The 21,027-nt window shown below is 34.1% G+C and overlaps 1 protein-coding gene across 1 annotated transcript in view; it reads left to right on the top strand.

The window, feature by feature from the left end:
• UNC13C (unc-13 homolog C) overlaps positions 1-21,027 on the top strand; it is a 161,110-nt gene that overhangs the window by 5,407 nt on the left and 134,676 nt on the right. The window contains exons 2-3 of the mRNA XM_013177313.3: positions 14,854-14,876; positions 15,412-15,476. Coding sequence (XP_013032767.3) covers positions 14,854-14,876; positions 15,412-15,476 — 88 coding nt within the window. The remainder of the gene's footprint in view (positions 1-14,853; positions 14,877-15,411; positions 15,477-21,027) is intronic.

The following is a 21,027-nucleotide window of genomic DNA, read 5'->3' as shown; positions in this document are numbered from 1 at the left end:
GACAACATGTTTAACTTTGGTTTACTATTTGAATTGTAAAGAAATTTTGTTTTGTTATACAAAACATTTTGCAAGATCTTAAGGGAGTTTTACAAAACACACAAACTGTACACTTTGTAGCCTTTAAGTTTTCACACTATGGCCCCCTTCTTTACATGTGGATTCATGCATGTCTAGAGAATACTAAATTTATTAAGCAAATAATAGTTTGGGGTATTATATCTTTGTAATTTGCAGGAGCAATAATATCTTTAAGGAAAAGTGACAAATAGCTGATTTAGATTTTACATTACTCTTTATGAAAGGCTTTCTGACACTTACCACTTTGATTCATAGTCATTTTCTGTCTTATTATCTGTGTATGGAAAAGTGCTTGCTGCAGGTCAAGTTCCCTGAATTCATCTTAATTGTATAACCATAGCATCACCTATTTTTTAGTGAATTGTTTAATCTGTCCGTGTAGGCAGGAAAGGGTAGTAAGCAATCTGGCCAATCAGAGACATGGCCAGATAATACAGTAGTGTTGTTTCTCCAATCTAGTACAAAAGAAAAGTATCAAATGCGGCTATTTTCATTCTAGTAATACATGAGGTAAAGTTATTGAATCTTTGTTACACAAATAATGTATCAGTGTGAAAGAGCCTTGTTGGATAACCTTATTCTCTAGTTGGAAAGAAAAAATATTCTATGGGCTGATTGCTTATGTATTATTTGTTACATCAGGTTTTTGGAGACACACTGGAGTGAGAGTAATAGAATATGTGGATGAGTGGAGATATGACCAATATACAAGTAATCCTTGGATTTAAAATTCTGTAAGGACATAGAGGCATTGTAATGATACATGTATATTAATGGAAAGACTGATGACTTTTATAGAAAAAAATAGAGAAATTTTAGTCAGTGGTTTGCTTCATAATCAAGAAAGACTTTTACCCTCTTATTTATTGTTCCAGTCCTCACTTGTTAATTTCTCTCTTTCTAGATTTTGCCCTATCGGCTTCTTCCATTCCATGCCCATCTTATTCTCCTTATCTTTTGCAGGTGCCTTAGAATAAGTTTCTCTCCTGATGAAACTATCACTCTGGGTAAGCTTCCAGAGGTGCATGCACTCTTGTGAGTTGCTTTTAATGATAATTAAAGACTTCCATCTGTGAAGGATAGTTTACAATCAATAGCTTCATGATCTTGTTGAAGAAGATTTTGCTGATCATTTGGTGACTGAACAGATTTTAAAAATCTTTTGGTCTGGAGTTTCTGCCACAGAGTAACCTGTTTGATTGTCTATGGTTTCAAGATAGCTGAACTCATCTTACTCTATGAATACACACACTCGGTGGCAAGTCAGATTACAGGGGCCAGGTATGGGATCTGTGTTAAACAATGGATGAAAGTTGCTTTCCTTCTTGTTCTATAGGAAGAGATTTGTATTACATTTTGTGGTGTCTGACTGGAGAACAGAACTCTCAGAGACCAGGATCAGTAAAAACATCGTTTTTTATAAGTATGAAGGAGGAAAATGTGATGCTAACTTTTGAAACCAAACCAACCAGTAATGCATTACTGTATGCCCCTTGCAGTGTGTTCATTGTGATCCAGATTAAGGAAAGTTGTCAGCAATATATTACTTACATTATTACTTACATATATTCCAAACTCTGTCTAGTCCCACTATGCTGTTTTGAAACGGATATACTTTGTTATTTTGATTGCATTTTTAGCCACTTTTTTTTTTTCTCTAGCAACTGTTTTCTGGAACTGTACGCATCAGGTTATTTTCTCAAATAGTATAAGCTTTAGAAAATAGTCTAGCCTTGTCTCAAAGTACTGTCTTTTGTTTCTTTTGAATCTTACCTCCATCATGTATTTTTAATATATTTGTGTAGGTACATATATTTATTAGTTAACTATATATAACTATACTTAATTTTATTGTACCATTTTTGTTGTATGAATATGAATCTTAGATTTGGACTTGAAAATATCAGTGCTGTGTTCCAGATGAAAATCAGTTGATCTACAATTGTTCAGTCATTTTATACCCATTCAGGTGGAAACAGTAAAAACAGTTGTCTTGGTCACAGCGCTGCATATTTGTTGGTGGTAATTGTAAGGGAGGAAATAGAAACCTGTTGAAAGATTAGATTTTTTTTAAATATTGAAGAATTTTCCTACAGACAAACTAAATTAGATGTGCTGGGAAGTGGTCTCTAAGCAAGTAGCAATGCTTTTAGAAAGGAATGAAAGGTGGGTGTATGTCCCATCTTATTTCTTGATTGCTTGAGGTAACTGTTGACTGGTTAAAATACAGTTAATTATTTGCGGTTTTTGTATGCTATTCTTACGGAAAAAAAAAATCTTAGGAAGCTGGTGTAGATTGGGTAGGGGAAGGTTGTCTAGTGAGATGGCAGAATTCTGGTTTGGTATATAAAATGCTACAGTAATTAATGATAATAGAACTTGTTTATCAGCATGTTTTATGCCAAAAGGAGATGTTAATTCATTGGTTTACCAGCAAGAACAACTTAATGCAAGTCAATCTTTTTCATACCGCAGTATAAAAACAGTTGTCAATAATGGTAGTTTCTTCCCATTTTACTTAGTCTTCTGTTGCCATAAAAAAAGTAATAGTTTGTAGAGTTTGTAGTCCTCTGAGAAGCCCCCTTTAGAAGGCACAAAGCATAGTTGTGGATGGCTACAAGTTTCCTTCAAGTTTAGCGTCAACTTTATACTAAACAGTGTATTAACAGTGATTTTTTTTTTATTATTTTTTTTAATATATCCTCTTCTCAACATTCTAACATCAGGCATAGACTAAGTGGGAAAAAAATCTTAGTGAATGAATGCAAGTAGTCTTTGTATGATCAAGAAAGAATAGTCCAGACAGGAATATTTTCAGTTAATATTAATAAAAGCTAATAGCAGTACCAAACTCAGGTTTTCTATTTTGTCTCAAAATGTTAAAGAAAAGTAATTAGTGAAGAAAAGAAAATGTTTTGTTTTTATTTTCTACCATATGCCTAATCGATTTATTCCTTTTACCTGGAATGATGAAAAACTGAAGTAACATAAGGGCTGATTGTATGTTCTCTGTGGCTGATATAGTTGATCTAAAAAGAAGTAACCAGAAGTATGAAGTATACAGAGCTGTATTTGGGGACATAACTCAACATAACATAATTCATCATAACATACTTCAACATAACAATTCATCTATTGTTCTCTTCATATGTAAACAATATAAACAGGTAGATTACAGAGACTTTTCAGCAGTATAAATACCCTTTCACATTCTCTTCAGAAGGTGGTGACAGTGGAACAGATGTACTATGTAAACAGGCTTGGTAAGAAATTAATACACTTGCTTTTGATTTGAATAGATTCATTGCACTGAGGAAACGAGATTTATAGCAAGTTATGGAATCTATTCTTTAAAAACCTGTTTAATATCTCTTTCAGAAAATATAACAGTGTTCTTATGGCAGACTGTATTTACTTCTGTAATTACAGGCTTTATGTTTAACTGAAATCCTTGGATTGTAATAATGCATCTCTTTGAAATAAAGGATAGTAACCAAACTGAGGTTGAAAAATGTAGTTTAGCATCATAACCCCTACTGAATCAGTGTGCATTATGTCAGGAAAATATGTGTTGCAATTACACTTAGTCTGGGAATCCAAAAAAAAATTTTGCTAACTTTCTCTTGGATAGCTGTATCTGTTCTTTAACCATCGATAAAACACATAGAACAAACAAACAAAAAACACAAACACACATTCTCAATCAGTAAGGTTTAATATAAATATCTGAATTTCCTTCTTCAATCAAAAAAAAAAGTCTGTTTAGAGGATTAAATTTTTTTGGAAATATAAGCAATTCATTAGAACTGCTAACTTCATTCACCAAAGAAGTGTCTGCTACCCTAATCCTTACAAGTACAGAAAACTATTTAACATTATTTCTATCAACTTTAGAATTTTTGTATTTGAGAACAGATTTAAAATAAATTTTCTAGAGCTGAGAGAGAACCTGAGGATAAATGTCATTTCCAAGGACTTATTTATTCTGATTCTGCTGTGGAAATGAGCACAAATTAAGACTTTATAACCAAGATTAAGAAATAGTTTTTATTTTTGTCTAAAATATTTAAACTTTGTATGTCAATCACTGCATTTTAGAAGCAAAATATCACTGCGTTATTTTATAGAGCAGCTTTGGGATAAGAAGAAACTTGTTAAAACAACTGGTTGAAAAATACCTAGATGTGCATTTTGAAAAATGTAATGTCTTGGAAAACATGAGTTAGCAAATATGCTCAAATTTGTCTCTGATCTATTGGGGAAAGCAGAATATTACAGTAAAGTGCAAAGGTAAAGAGATTCTCTGTTTTGCTGCTGAAGAGTAATTCTAACTACTTTCATGGGACAAATTTTCCCATTATGCACATGAGCCAGGTGATCAGTAGAGCACCTAGACAGCTGTTTCTCCTTGTGCCTAGGAATAGTAGAAAAAACCTGAAGACTTTCCACTTTCATCTGATGTAAAATTATTGCCAAAAGTGATGAAACTTTGTTATCTGTGATATGTGCCTCCTTGATGTGTAGAGAGTATTCTTAAGATGGCTTGCATGAGCAGACATTTTGGTAAATCTGAATATAAAGGCTGAGTTTATTGATAAATATGTATCTCTAGAAAAAAAAAAAGAAAGAAAAAAAGACACATACGGCACTTGTACTTTTATATTGTTAATAAACAGCATTTTTAAGAGTTTTTTTTCCCTGTACTTGCCTTATGTTAAATTCTTATACATTCTACTGAAAATAAACTAATTTTCGTATTAATAACTGGGTAAAGAGAAAGTTTTTCAGGTTTTCAGGTCCATGTCTTCTAGTTGTTTTGCCGATACAGCTGTTCACAAATGTCCTTGATACTATGGTGAAGTGTATGGTGTATAAGTTAAGCATTAAAAACAAACAAAAAAAATGGTTGAACACTAAAACAACTAAGCAAGTAGTAGTAAACAGCAAGCTGCTGACTGATAAGCTGGTAGCTTCTCTGCAGTTGACTTATGAAACTAGTTGGACTTCTTTATGTTACATCACAATCTTGGACATGTGATATACCAGAACATGATTTTGATTCTTCTTGTCTTTGAGAATTGAGTTTTCTTGATCACAGAGACCAAACAGCAGCAAGAGATTTACCAGCGGTATTGCAGATTCATAACCATTGTATGGGTCAAAGTATCACCAATGCAATTGCAGCCTCACCAAAGAAATTGTTGTCCATCAGCTGCACATCTACCAAGATGGAATGAGAAGAGAGACATGATAGTTCTTTTGTGCTCTTGCTGCAGCACTCATTATTCCTAGAAAATAAAATAATAATAATAATAATAAAACCCACCATGTTCATAACATAGTGTTAACGGTTTACTGTAGACAGGAATCCATAACACTGTTTCCTATTTTACACTTTCACATCCGTACCCTTTTCTTGTCATATTTTTCTTTCGTCTTTTTTATAGTGCACTGTATGAAGAGAAAAGTTTAGTTGTTTGCAGTAGTAGTTGACATCCCTGTGTGATTTTGCAACACTTATTTATCTTTAGGTAATTTGCTATTAACAGTGATCTGAGCAATATATACATCACATTTTTTTTATTCTTTTTTTTTTTTAAGCTACCATAGCCGGGTCCTGCACCTGGGCTGCAACAACCCCAAGCAGAGCTACAGGCTGGGAGATGAGTGGCTGGAAAGCTGCCTGGCCGAGAAGGACCTGGGAGTATTGGTGGATAGTCGGCTGAATATGAGCCAGCAGTGTGCTCAGGTGGCCAAGAAGGCCAACGGCATCCTGGCCTGTATAAGAAGCAGTGTGGCCAGCAGGTCGAGGGAAGTGATTGTGCCCCTGTACTCGGCTCTGGTGAGGCCGCACCTCGAGTACTGTGTTCAGTTTTGGGCCCCTCGCTACAGGAAGGACATGGACGTGCTCGAGCGAGTCCAGAGAAGGGCGACCAAGCTGGTGAGGGGTCTGGAGAACAAGTCTTACGAGGAGCGGCTGAGGGAGCTGGGGTTGTTCAGCCTGGAGAAGAGGAGGCTCAGGGGCGACCTCATCGCTCTCTACAGTTACCTGAAAGGAGGCTGTAGAGAGGTGGGGGTTGGTCTATTCTCCCACGTGCCTAGTGACAGGACGAGGGGGAATGGGCTAAAGTTGCGACAGGGGAGTTTTAGGTTGGATGTTAGGAAGTACTTCTTTACCGAACGGGTTATTAAGCATTGGAACGGGCTGCCCAGGGAGGTGGTGGAGTCACCATCCCTGGAGGTCTTTAAAAGACGTTTAGATGTAGAACTTAGGGATATGGTTTAGTGGAGTACTTAGTGTTAGGTCGGAGGTTGGACTCGATGATCTTGAGGTCTCTTCCAACCTAGAGAAATCTGTGAATCTGTGAATAGGCAGTGTATTCTTGTGATCCTCATGTATAGGCTTGTCAATAGAAATCATACTATTACTGTACATACGAAAGGAAGGAAGTTCAACTACAATTCAACAGCAGTTCATTCCCTTGTGTCGTGCACCTTTTGTCACAGCAGGTATGAAGGAATAATTGGAGAGTAAATGGACCAGATGAAAGTGAGCAAAGCCAGAAGTGTTTAGTGGTATGATTTATTTTTTGTTAAAAATAATGGGAAATTGTAAATATTTTTCTCATGTGTTGGGAGAAATATATGCTGCCATGTTGGTCTTTTTTATAATATAATATTTAAGGCTATTTCAAGCATTTTCTGGCTAAAACATAGCAGATTGAGTTTCCAGATCATGGGAAAAAAAATTAGAAAAGCCTCTAACTACCTAGCTATGCGTAGTCTGTCTGTCTGTCGTTCTTTCTGTCTGTCTTTCTTTCTTTCTTTCTTTCTTTCTTTCTTTCTTTCTTTCTTTCTTTCTTTTTATACCAACTTATATCTCACATATTTCTGTCAGTGTCATGTTCTTGATTTCTTTGAACTGTAAACTGAAGGGGTAGAAGGATAGACACCATGGAGTTTTAATCCATCTTTCTCTGAGATGAGTCCGTTTCATACATTCTTTTAACTCATTGGAAGTCTCTACAACACTTCCGGATATCTTGTTTTAATGATTTATAACATATAGCTGCAGTTGCTGTTTTTTTAATATTTGGCCTAAATCATCATTGGATATCTTGTTTTAGTGATTTATAACATATAGCTGCAGTTGCTGTTTTTTTAATATTTGGCCTAAATCATCATTGTTCCAAATTAAGCCTATCTTATCACAGGACTAGTGCCAAAGCAGTGCAATAGTATGTGAGGAATATTTTGAATTCTAACTCCATCCTTTCAAATACTTGCAACCGATTCCAATTAAATGTTTTCTGCAAGCTATATGAAATTCTGTTCAACCAACTTGCTAATAAGAACATTGTCTAAAATTAACCCATATGATATTGTGTAATAACCCACATGATATTTCTACCCCATGAATTGGAATTACTCCCAAATATCACAATACAACTGTACATTATTTTCTACCAATTTCATCTTTAATCCATTTATCTTGTGTACATAAGAGAATGTCATTTAAAAAAAAAGTTCAAAAATCATATTAGCATTGAAGTATTTCAAGTCTTTTCCTTCAATCATACTAGTTAAACCAGTTTCTGTATCAACAGAAGAAAATCAGGTTTTTCTTATCTCAGTAAACAATGATGGCGAATGTCAGGTTTTTATTCTGTTGATGATTATACATTGACTCACATTTTCTTCCTCTAATGCCAGTCTTGAAATTAGTCATAAAGTTTTCCAGTACATCTGGTTTTGAAGTTTTGAATGTCATATTTAAGGAGCTTAAGACTATTCTAGATAGTTTCTTACACCTTAGCTAGGAAGTGAATGCAATTCCACAGGAGAAGAAACTACCAACAGCAGCTATGAACAACATCATAGTCTATGGAATGTGACTTTCCCAGGCCTTATGTTCTGCTCCTTTGTTCTCAAACATAGATGTGCATACAGTTCTTTATCTTTAACAGTAGGATAATTACATGATCTGTGGGTTTGCCACCATTAGCATTTTATTTTACAACAGGATTACACTTTGGAAGCAAATCTCCAATTGGAGATTTGGTTTGACTGGGTGGTCTGAGTGTGATTTGGATTTGTTTTTTTTTTTTTTTTTTTTTTTTTTTTTTACCAGTGGATCCAAAACAAGCATTGCTCACAATGCCAAGATGAACGAGTCTGAACTAAATGCCCCTAGAACATTTGTGTTGTGGACACTTTGGTATTCAGCACCTACTTCTTTGACCTTCTGGTCTGCTCCTATGGCAATAAACTATTTGCTAGTGCATGCATAGTCTTTGTTGCCCAAGATGGCAGTGATCTGTTTCCCAAGAAGCCATATATTCTTCCCGCTCTGACCTACCGACACCTCTGTCTATGCTGCTACTGCAAAACAAGCTGCACATCTCAGTGAAATCCTCTATAAACAAAGTTTGTTTTACCATTCCCCCGGGTTTTGGATTTGGAATAGAGTGCTTAAAATGCACTCTGCATTTTACCCTAACATCACTGTGACAAGTATGAAAGTGTCAAGAAAGCCAAGTCTTTAAGAGGATTTTAGTTTGAGATCACCAAAAATTTAGAAACATTAATATCATACCAATGATTTATTCTTTTAGAGGTAAATTTAAGAAGTGGGTAGAAGTATCTAGTAGTTGTTCGAAGATGACAGAAAACAAGAGCCACTATAAGTCTAATGGGACTCAATTTTTAAACACCAGAGATGTTTTTAAATCATGTCTTCTTCTTTCAGATTTGCCAACCAGTTTGTTAGTAAAGACAGCTGCAGTTTTTATCTCCACTAAGCTGACTTCCTGCTTTGGTTCTCTGTCTATGCGCTAGTAATTTTTCTACATCACTGCTAGTAAAGTGCTAGCAGCAATTCTTCCATTTCTCCTGTCAACCAAGGTTTATTCAAGTTTGACCGTCTCCTTGTCAAACAAGCACTCATCTCTTATGATGTGTTAGCTTTAACATTATCTTTCAGGCATTATATAGTATCTCTTCCAGGAATATGCTTCAGCGACACAACATCATCTAGGCATCTATATACTGTAATATTATGTTCTGTATGGATAATATCAGCTCCTGGGTACAGCATTTATTATTTTAGCTTGTCTTAATTTGTGTTGTTATTTTGGACAATCTAAAGTGCTTTTGTTTGGACTTGATTTTCTTCCTTTGTTTCCCTTTCTTAGCAATTGCATACTAATTAGAATTGTCCAGCTTAGACTATTCACTACTGACTGGCTGCTTTTACACATGCTATTTCCATTGAACAGTTGTATTTTTTATCTAATTCCAGCAAAGATTATGTCTAAAGGGTTTCCTTTCAGGAATGATGTAATTATCAGTCAGTTTGACATTCTTGGAAGAGTTTTGTAGAACTAAAGATTAAAATTGTACTTTGAGAGAATAATGAACTTTTTCTTCTTCTGATTTGATGTTATACAATTATGCATACTTACAAGAGTGGAAATTTAGGGTTGTATATTCACAATAGCATCATAATCATTCTGAATAGTTTAGATAGATTTTTTATTACCTTAATCCAGTTCTTGTGCTATCGGGAGGAGGGTGAACTAAATTTTTGCAGTCATGAAAGAAACTGTATCATGTCCTGCTGTTCAGAGAAATGCTAAAAATATAATAATGCCACAAGGCTTGAAGGGTCCCTATGACTGATGAAAAAAAAGTCTTTTAAACCACTTTTATATAAATATGTCAAAAGGTTGCCAGTGGGGCTATTGTCTAGTTGTATTTCTGATTTTCTAATGGTATCCAAAAAAAAAAAAAATTAAATTTAGATCAGATATAAGGAAAAAAATCTTTATTTATGAGGGTGGTTAGATACTGGAATAAGTTTTCTAGAAAAGTTGTGGATGCCCCATTGAGGAAGTGTTCAAGGTCAGGTTGGATGGGAGTTTGAGCAACCTGATCTAGTGAAAGGTGTCCTAGTGCATAGCAGGTGTGTTAGAACTAGATCTTTAAGGTCCCTTTCAACCCAAATCATTCTACAATTCACTTCTATATCTTCCCTGCCTACTTTGTCTTTCATGTTGGAAGACGTCTTTTCAGCATACTTTAGAAATTTCTTTTAAGAAGTTTAGGTACAGAATCTAGTTATTTTGTATGAAGAATTCCAGTGTTGATTATGGTAAGTTAAAGGTGGTGACGTTTATAATTGGATAAAAATTGGATAAAACAGACCACATGTGAATTTGAAAACAGTTGGTAACAGTGTAAGGTTCAGCTTTTACAAGATCTGTTAGTTTTCAGACTAAGAATGAGTAGTAATTATGCAACACAAACACCTGTTGGAAGTTTTATTTAGCCTTCTTCAAAGCAGGTAAGCTGATATATGGATGGAAAATCACTTGTGGTCTTATTTGAGGGGACCGAAAGAAAGCAAATCTGTGATGGTTAGTCCCCATCCAGGGTCTAACTTAATGCAGTGGATACATTTTCAACAGAAGCCAGGATTTAGTGGGTGTGTTGAAAGTTATACAGCCTTTCAATGTCTGGAACTTTTTATTAACAGGGACCTTAAAGACTAATAATTTTAGCTTATGATTATTTTGAACTTTGTGTCTGCTTGTGGGAAGCTTATGGAGTGGTAGAGATAGAAAGAGGAAAGCGTAGAGACAGAAAGGAGAGTTAGAGATTAAGTGGTAAAGATTGATACAGAGCTGTAAAAAATATTCTAGCTAAGCAGGAACACTTGAAAATACATTTTGCTAAATATGCCTTAAGGTTGTCCTCTCCTTCCTTAAATGCTTTTGTGTTCTATCAACGGCTATTAGGAATACTGCATAGAAAATGAACTTATTTGAAGAAATGTGATATAACTGATTATCAAGTATTCCCTACTTTAGTTAGTGATGGTTTCACCTTTTCTCCTTCTTTGCATTAATTAATTAACTCGTTATAATTAGATAAACTTAAATGGACAACAGGAGCATTTAACCACTACAGTAAGTGTAGCTAAGTTAAAACAGCTTTTCTCTCTTTTTGCTTTATTAATTTACCTAGTTAATTATTATTGAGTTTGAAACTATCAGAGTGACCAACAGAAATATAAAAGGATTTTTCTTTTGCCTTTTGTGTTTGATGTTTGTAAATATAGTTTTCAATAGTAAGTAGCTGGACGACCATCCTACTCTTGTCATCCAGGTATATTGAGTATGTATGTATGTTGAGTGCACTGGGATGAAATAGTAGCAATTATGGAGCAATATCACTTCATGGATTTTCCCTATAAAACTGACAGAGCACCCTCCAATTATCTAAAATTGAATATGGCATAGAGGTACAACAAGCAGGTTATACTGTTATTTGGGAATATAGTGATTTTTCACATAAAATATAATCTAGGAAGAGACAAGCTATTTGAAAAAAAAAAATCAGAAGCATCCAATAAGGTTAGATAACTGAATCAGTGTTACACTGTTCTTAGTACATTCATAACTATTTTTTTTTTTTACATTTCTTGTTCGCAACAGAATGGGTGAATTGCAAAAATGAGTTATATGAATATAAGTTCTTTTAAGTAAATCATTGTCTTTCAGCAGTATAATCAGAGATGTCTACTCTTATATCCCTGTTATGAAAGTACGTTCAGTGGTCTCTTACATAATCACAATTCACTTCTTATCTACATCAAAGAATGTTGCTGTCTATTCTGGCAGCCTAATGACTACCAAAGTGAATTGCTTGGTGACCATACAATTTCCCAATCTGGCGCTCTCAGATACACAAAGAATACTTCCTTAGTTCAGATTATTTCATTCAAGGTGTGTTTAGAAAAATTAATAAATGCTGAAGTTTTTAGACTAATTTTTTCTCTGAAGAAGTAGTCATTTCTTACAAAAAAAAAATATATATATATATATGTATGTATATTTTGTGGAAATATGTGCCAGTTGCCTGCTTTATACAATTTCCATTGAGAAAGGAAATAGGAATGTGTTTGAAATGAAAAAACAAATACATCTTTTCTAAGTACTAAGTGCAAAGATAAAACAAGTTAAAACAGAAATGTAGTGCCTTGTTTCCCTTTCTAATTGTTGATTGTCACTCTCCTTCCTAGTTTTAGGAAAAAGCAAAATTAGGTTCCAGTAAATGAAGTGTAGTGGAATTAGATGAAGCTGGCTGAAACCCAGGAGAGGTAAAGAAAATTTCTTATGTCCATCTCATGTTCCAAAATACAAAATTCCATTTAATGTGGAATGCAAGTCTCAACATTTTTTTATTTTTAATATAAATTTCTGAACAAAAAACAACTGAATTAAGCATATAATTCATGTGATTCCTTAGTCATCTGGTAACAAAATTTCTGATAACTGTAAAATATTTAAAAATTCCCTTTCACATACATAATAATGAGATTTATTGTGAGTTTTTGAATATGAATATTTAGTTACGGTTAGACATTCTAGGCAGAAGTTATAGGTTGCATGAACAGATTATGGTAAAACTTCTTGTCTTCCAAGTGCTCTCCTGCTTAAAAATTCCCTTAGTTCTCAAATTTCTCTTCGCTTTTTGAACTCTACCCTTTATGAGTTTAAGAATTACTTCAGTAGTAGGTCCCCCAGTTTAGTGCCCTGTTGGTGTATCCTATCTTTCGTTTCTTCTCTTTCACCTGTCCAGATGTAGTTCCAGCACTTCATTTTTAACTATTCTTCATATTTCCTTTAGCATATCCCATAACTGTGTATCCCCTTTTGCTTCCATGGCTGGTTAGGCTTACAGTCATCTACTTAACTCCAGGCTGTACTCTCACCCTGCTTATGAAAAGCTATAGTAATTTTGGAGAGTGGGATCCATTGGCCATCCAAATCAAGTTGACAGTGGTTTGTTAACCTGTTCTCTATAAGCTTGTGGAGAAAGAGTAGTTAATTACATCTGATATTGTTAGACAAATTTCACAAATATATGCAAAAAAATGCAAATGTAGAGACTAAACTCATTTCTATGAATCTACTTAATCAAATAAGGGTAATTTGACATATATACAGATGGCTATGACAATTTAGTCAAGAATTAATTTCTGAGGCAAAATAAAAATTCTAGTATTTGTGAAGGGAAGGGGAGAAGATTTGAAGTGAGAAAACGCTAAGATAGTTTACATCCCAAGAGAAAAAATATATATATTTTTTTTTCTAAAAAATAAAACTAAGAAAAAATACAGTGTCCCCATTTATATTTGGGAGGACAACTGCAGAAGGAATGGATTCATGGCAAGCAGATATTCTTATTGCACAGAGATGTACTTATTCTATTTTTACTCAATCATGAAAGATTTTGCTACTAGTAATAGTTTTAGTTTAGTATTCTGTATAACTCATAAGTTATATTCTTTGGGACAATAAACCTTAGTTCATTCTTTTAGGCACACTGTTTCTAAATGGATTGTTCACAGCATATTTTAAAGAAAAGATTTGTAGACAAGAATAAGAAAAAGGCAATTTATGTGGGCTCACAAACAGGAGTGTCTGCTGCACAGCTGGATTTTCTGTAGGTTCAAGTTTGGTGTGGCCACATTGCCAATACCTGGTAGCCTGATCCACTCTTTGTTGAATAATACAAAATCAGATATAATCTAACTGGTAAAAACATGTTTCAAACAACTCATCTCCAGGTTCTATTCCGCCCATTCTTGTGCATGTACTAGCTTTAATTACATAAGTAGGCTCTAAAATTAGTGGCACAATAATAGCCAATGCTTGTAGCACAGCAATGTCCTTTGATTTTACTGGATTGTCAATACTACAGGGTATACTCTTTTAAATTTGCCGATATAGTGTTTTTTCATATATGTATTTTAAAGTGATTTTTTCTTGTAGTTAGCTTGTTTAAAATATAAAAGATGCCAAGTGTTTAACACCCAAAAATGATTATGATATATATATATAATGTGGAGTAGCTCTAAACATATCAAAAGATCTGAACTGTATAGAGGACCTGTAGGAACTGTGTACTCTGTTTGGAGAGGAAAAAAGAGAAGATCAGTAAGGTGACAATTAAAACAATGAAGTTTCATGTATGCACTCTACTATAAAGTATCCAAACAGAAGAAAGTTTTATTGATGCTATAGTGTACATAAAAGCAATTATTAAATTACTTGTATTTTAAAATTGTCAAGACAATAAAATAAGGCTATATTTTCCTGTCAGAAAATATTTTTGGTCTGATAGTAAATGTGAATGCATCACAAATTGCATTAAACAATTTATGATGATATATATTATATATAAAACTTGCATAATTGTAACTCTTATATAGTAGGTACTGAGTTTTTGCAGGTAGTTTCTGTCATTGCATGAGTAGTTGTGCTAAAACAGAGTAGTTAGAATTCAGGAGGTTTTTGTTTTGCTTTATTTTAGCCTTTAGGAGAAATTCTCATTTTTGAAAATGGAGCAATGTTTTTGAACACTTCTCCAGTATTTTGTTATTGGTATTGAAAAAATCATAATAAGTAAATAAATAATGCTGTGGAGATGGGATAGAATATATAAATTTTGTGGTGTCCATACAGTCTTGCATAAGTGTCATGGATTTTTACCTACTGAAAACATCTGTGTGCTTCTTTAAAAAGTAAAGACAGTAATCCTACTACTATGAAACACTTAAGCACAGGGGTTAATTGGCTTCTGCTCCCCATTTTGTTTCTGCATTAGCAGATTTAAAAAGTAACATTTTTTCACAGCTTAAGATATTTTCTCAGAAGTTGTTTTGTCTAACCTATATTCCCCTTCTTCCCAATTCTCTTTCAGATAGCAGTTCTGTGGATGAAAAGGTTTAAAATTATGTATTTGTGATAGGGATCGTGCATTTTGTTGTTGTTTGTTTGTGATTTGACCTCTTTTGTTCCTTCATTTTGGTTGTGAAATTTGCATGTTTTTTCCAGCTTTTCACTCTTTTGTTCTCCTTTGAGTGTGTTGCATTTATAAATAGGATAGTCCTCACTGTTGTGCTTATCATAAATGCGAGCACAGGGGTCTGCTACTGTCAAACATTATACCTTTTTTTTTTTTTTGTCATCTACATTGCATAAAACACAAGACTTAAAGGGCTACAATATTTGGGAAGCAATATCTTACATCTTCCCATGCGTTCTTCCCCTGGTTTTCACTGAATGCTACTAAAATGTATTCCAAAGCAATGGTTACAATAGCTTTGGCCTGGAGCTGACCCTTCTAAACATTTTTCATATTAGGTGTTACATGTTAGATGCAGTTAAACTTTGTCCAGTACTTACTAACAACTATATAACTGTACTTTTTCTTTTTTTTTTCTTTTTTTTTTTTCTTTCCTTTTTTTTCCCTTCAAAGGCTCAGATAGTAAGTGGAAGTTCCGTGGATACTTCTAAGTTTTATGCAATCCAGGCATTTAGTGGGTAAGTACTAATATGACTGTGAATTTTGTTATTTATATCTGCAAATTAGTTTCGTAATGTTAGTCATTTTTCTAAGGTTTGTTCTTATAAGAAAATTTGAGAGGCTTTTTTTAAGTCATCCAAAATCAAAAGAAACTAATGAAACAGGTAAGTCCCACAAGTCAACCGGAGGCCAAATTTTTTTCATCTTTGCATACAAATTAAATTATACTTGGAGCTGCAGTTTGATTTTATGCCTTCATTTTAGTAAATGGGCAGTAATATAAAAACATCAGTCAAATATTTGAAATCTAAAATGCCAAGAGGAAAAAGATCTTCCATTTGCTGAAAGAGAATGAATGAGCTGAAACTCGCACACTTTGATTGTCTCTAAATGATCTTGCATCAAGTTTTTAGGGATTCCTTCCTTTGAAGAATATATCTCCTTCCTATTTTGAAGACCCTTTTATTATTTAATTTGGAAGGAGAAAAAAGTAAAAACTGTTGGTAAAATTTCTGTTATTTATATAACTATTTAAAAGGTATATTATCTTCTTGGTGCGCTATTATAATCACTGTTTGCTGTAGGGATTTTTTGTTACAGAGACAAATCTAGATATTGTGAAGTTTATCCACTTAGATTCCTATGGCTTCCAAATACCTCCCCCCAACCCCCACTACTTTATTGGCTTATTATTCACAAGTTGTTGTGGAAACTATAGTTATGATAACATTTGTAGTTATTGCTAGGCAATCTTGGACAAGTTTAGGAGCACTATCCAGTTTCTTAGTAGCTTAGGTAGTTTCTGTATAGTTTGTCATACCTCAAACTGTTGTATTTTTACCTTTTCCAGCCTGTAAAAACATGCGAAGGGCATAGGTGACATTATGCAGGATTAGTTGTTAAATGAACCTCCCCGCCCCCTCCCCCCCCCCAATTAAATACTGTGAGTGATAATTGCTGACTTATTTTATTAGCTTGATTTTGACATTAAGATAAAACTATAGTATAATATGGTATAGTCTCTTGGCTTGCGAACCACACAGGTGGATTGTTTTAACTTTGCTCAGTTGCAGTTTTCTCATAAGGTTGGAAACTAAACTCTTGGAACTAAAATTATAGAAACTTTTGCTTCGTATATTGACCAGCACTATATATCACTATGCTAAAACTACTACTCCTGCTTCATTGGGATTTTCTGAGTACTATGCATTTCTTTATCCTCCTATATCTCTACATTTCAAAAATAGAATAGTACAAGTGCTGCAAACTTTTATTCCTGACTTCTAAATGCAAAGCATTGGTATTTGTATTCAAATTATATTGTTCATCAAAAAGAAACTAACATCATCTGAAGCAATTTTCTTTCTCTTGATTAGATTACTGATTTAAAGACTTATTCAGCAATGCATTAGCAATAAAAACATTTACTAAAACTCACTAAGTTGTTATTCATATAATTCTTGTAATAGAGTCTTGCATAGCTTTCATAAGACATCACAATTGTGACAGCAAATTATGACAATGTGTATTTGGTGTCTTCTTTGCTCTAAAAAAATAATGCACATCAGAACTAGGAGACATCACAGAGGCAGCTTCTGATATTTGCTACAACATCTTATCTTCATCGCATCTTCAGAAGAAGATATATCCTTCCTTTCTTTTGTGCTATGCCATGTCAATTCACTTTTACTTATAGGCCGCTGATTAGTGAATTTAGGACATGAAGCGCCACAAATAATAATGTACCTCACCACTGAGAAGCAGGAATCTTACATCTTGACTGCTATAGAATAAGCTGTGGCTTACTGAAACTAAGAAAAATCATACTCATAATCATTAGTGTGTAGTACTAACAAAAATACTTTTCATCTGAAAAATAATAAAAAAATGCTGCTCATACCTTCCCACAAATATTTTTGAGATGTTTGGTGTGTAGATCATGGCACAGTTTTCAGAACTAGTAAGAAAAGAATATTTGCCATCAAAGTCAGTTCAAATTAATGAAATACAGTGTAGAAATCGACACTCTTAGATACTTTTATAGGTGCTGTTCAGTGCAGAATTTTTTGTTACATTCAATGCTGTAATCCAAGAATAAGAAGAAATGGTTTTATCTCAGATTGGTTTTCTGTAGAAAAAAATAGAGAACAGAGAAAACAAAGCTAGTCCAGAACTGTCTTGGAGATTTCTTCTATTCATTTTAATGACCCAGTTTGATCATTACATTTGGTCAGGCTTTCACTGCTTAAGTTAGAGAATTGTTTCTTAATATAACCAAAATCAAGGAGAAAATTGTCAGTTTCATATGATTTTTCATTTTCCATTTTTTTGTTGTATAAGTCACTTCTAGTTTCTCTGTTGTCTTTTATTGATTGTCCCCCTACATGAGAAAGCTTAATAAGAATTAGCTCATTCACTCCTGTTGCTTGCAAAAAGAGTTTTCATGCTCTTCATTGTTTTAAAGAAGCAGTTTATCGTCTAGTTACTAGTTTAGTTACTAGTTTAGGAATAGCATTTTGTAAGCAGACTGTCAGTGCAGGTTCTGAAAATGAAATGTTGATTTCTACACCTGCAGAAAGCTCTGTGGTCATATGATTTTGCTGTATGCACTACTTTCCATAGTCAAACAATTATAGTTGCCTGAATTAAATAAGCATAGGACTTAGAAAAATATTGTACGAGTGTATAGAATTCATATTTTGCAGTGTGCAGCACATGTGGAAATCAGATGAAAGGACAGAAATCCATCTTGCATATAAGGATACCTTTTTGCCACTGACAAGGACTTTTTAGACAGAAATTGCTCTTTTTTGCCCTCTCTTACATTCACAGGTGAAAAGGTTCAAATTATGAAACTTCTGAGGATGAAGTAAGTCAATCCCATTTACAGACATCCTGTAACAACTGCATAGGACTGCATCAAATGACTAACAGTAATTCAATACTAACTCATGTTTTTAGATTAAACCTTACTTCTTTTGCTGACACTTTAGACTGGGCCCCTACTCTCTGCAAGAATCTGTTTCACCAGGACCCCTGAAAACAATCATACAATTTTCATTTAACTTTTCATTCAGCAGAAGAGCCCTGACATCTCAAAGATTGTTGTGGCTCCGTTTTAATTATGCTTTCCAGTCTATTCCTACATTCAAATACTAATCCCAAATGATAGCATCCCTCAGTCTCTTCTCTGCCAGTATAGCTGGCTGCAGCCTTATCTATGACTCTCTTTTCATCTTCTCACTCACTCTACACCAAAGGTGTTGTCATTTGAAGGGAGGGGAGACTCTTTCCCTCAAAACCTTTGATATCTTGCTTGATCTAATTATAAATATGTTACCTCTTTTCTGCCTTTACTCTCCCATCTCTCTCATAGTACAGCATTCTGAACCCAACTTACTTGCACCAATACATATCAAGTCCAAGGCATGGATTGTATCTCTTCATTCTCTGCTATGGTCTTCGCCTGTCTGCTTGAAATAAGAAAGCAGAGAGAGAAAAGGCAAAGACCAAGTACATTTTGCCTAGGGCTTCACATTCTACTTCCCTGTTATAAGGCAAAAGCTCAATTTTGACTGTTCTTTCCATGCCAGTATGAAATAATACATTCTCCTCTGCTTTTTATTTATTTTACTGGCCATCATCTTATTGAAGCTGAGATACTTCAGAATTCATCCTTTCAGTACTTCTGAAAAGTAAATAGAGATCAGCTGATTTTTTCATCATGTATATGAATCTAGAGTTCTACTCCTTTACTCTTTCTGGAGACTTGTTCTGTGTTAATTCACTGCTTGCCTGATGGTGGTTACGTCAGAGACTGATCATTTTACCATGTGGCCTAATTCGTTCTGAAATTTTCTAATGGTGCACAGATGGAGCTGCACGTAGATGATTACTCCTTTTCTTCGGTGACATGTTCTTAGTGGTAAAACATTTATTTTGCTTGCATTCTCTGACAAATCCAAATAGATTGCAATGTGGAATAACTTCAGAAGTTCACAAAATAGCTTACGGCATTCTGCATTTCAACCACAGGAACTGTGAGTTTCTTAAAGTAGCTGAAGCTATCCAGTAGTTTTTTTCTTGCTTTAAGTAATAACCTGTGTGCCTCCAAATTCATTTCTACATCAGGACATCATTGGGTTGCTTTTACTGGAGGTGGGAAGAGGAGCAGAGAATTTAATGTACAATTTACATCATATGAAAATTTGCCTATGGCCATAGAGTTCAGTGTTCCAAAGACTGTAGATAATGATCAACATTCTACTGTCAAAACAGCAATGCCCGGTTTGTTTGTAGAAAACAAATGTAACTGTAGATATTTCCCCATTTTTCAAAAAGAAATTGATATTGTGTTCCAGATCAGTATGTTGATCTTTACTTCCACTTTATAGCCAACAACCTTTGGATATTCGCTCCTAAATGTTATTAGAAGGATACAATTTGTTCCTATATGGAGAATTTGTGCATAAGAGAATTTCTAGTTCACATCCCCAAAGACATGGCTGTTTCAGTAATGACAGAAGAAACAGTACTAAAGGTGGTTTTTCAAGAATAAGTTTTAAATATGCATTTTCAGCATGCATATATGGTCATTAGTGGAAATGTATTTTCCCAATGGTTTATTCTCTAACAAAACTATAATTTTATTTATATGAATATATATGTGCATATACAAAAATGTATTACTTCAATGTTTTATGTACGTACATATGTATACATACACATAAAAGTAGTCATACACCTTATAAGCTAAGAATCAAGCCTTTAACATAGTACAACATTCAGTGTTATGTAACAACATCAAGAGGTGGATACTTTCAGCAGTAAATCATGCTATATTGCAGACTTGCATCAGAGGGGTTCTTCTACCATTATGCAATATTTAAGATGTGTAGTGATGTGGGTTTTTTCTTTTTTTTTCTTTTTTTTTTTTTGGAGGGGGTTGGGGTTCTGCCTTCTGCCTGTTTATGACTTTTATGGGATGTTATCCTAGACCACCTACTTTCTGTGATAAATTTCCTGTAGTTTCTCTCCCACATTTAACTAAAGACTATACAAACTTGAAACTATGATTTTAAGGTATTTTTAAATTTTGGAGAACTTGGATTGTGGTTGGTAAATTTAAACTTGTCGCTATACTGTTGGGTGGATATAAACTAAAGAAAAGTTTCAGGATTAAAAATCATTCTTCCAGCTTGTTCTCCTGAGGTTTTAGTTCACAACCAATGCCAACTCAGAGTGAAGGAGTAGCACCCTAGATTCATATGCATGGTGAAAAACTCAGCCGATCTCTATGTACTTTTCAAAAGTACTGAAAGGATGAATTCTGAAGTATCTCAGCTTCAATAAAATGATGGCCAGTTAAATAAATAAGAAGCAGTGGAGAACGTATTAGTATTAATTACATCAAGAATGCAATGAGAACAATTAATGATGATCCATGGTCCACATGATGTAGTGGAGAAGTAGTAGAGAAGTAGACACTAGACCAAAACTAGTAGCTTTTTCCACAGCTGGTCTTATTTCTCTACAGTGTATGTATTGCATTAGAATTACTGAAGGGAG

Source organism: Anser cygnoides, chromosome 11 (genome assembly GCF_040182565.1).
Source record: "Anser cygnoides isolate HZ-2024a breed goose chromosome 11, Taihu_goose_T2T_genome, whole genome shotgun sequence".
Lineage (NCBI taxonomy): Eukaryota > Metazoa > Chordata > Aves > Anseriformes > Anatidae > Anser > Anser cygnoides.
The sequence above is the reverse complement of the archived record's forward strand: the minus strand, read 5'-3'. Positions and strand labels throughout refer to the sequence as shown.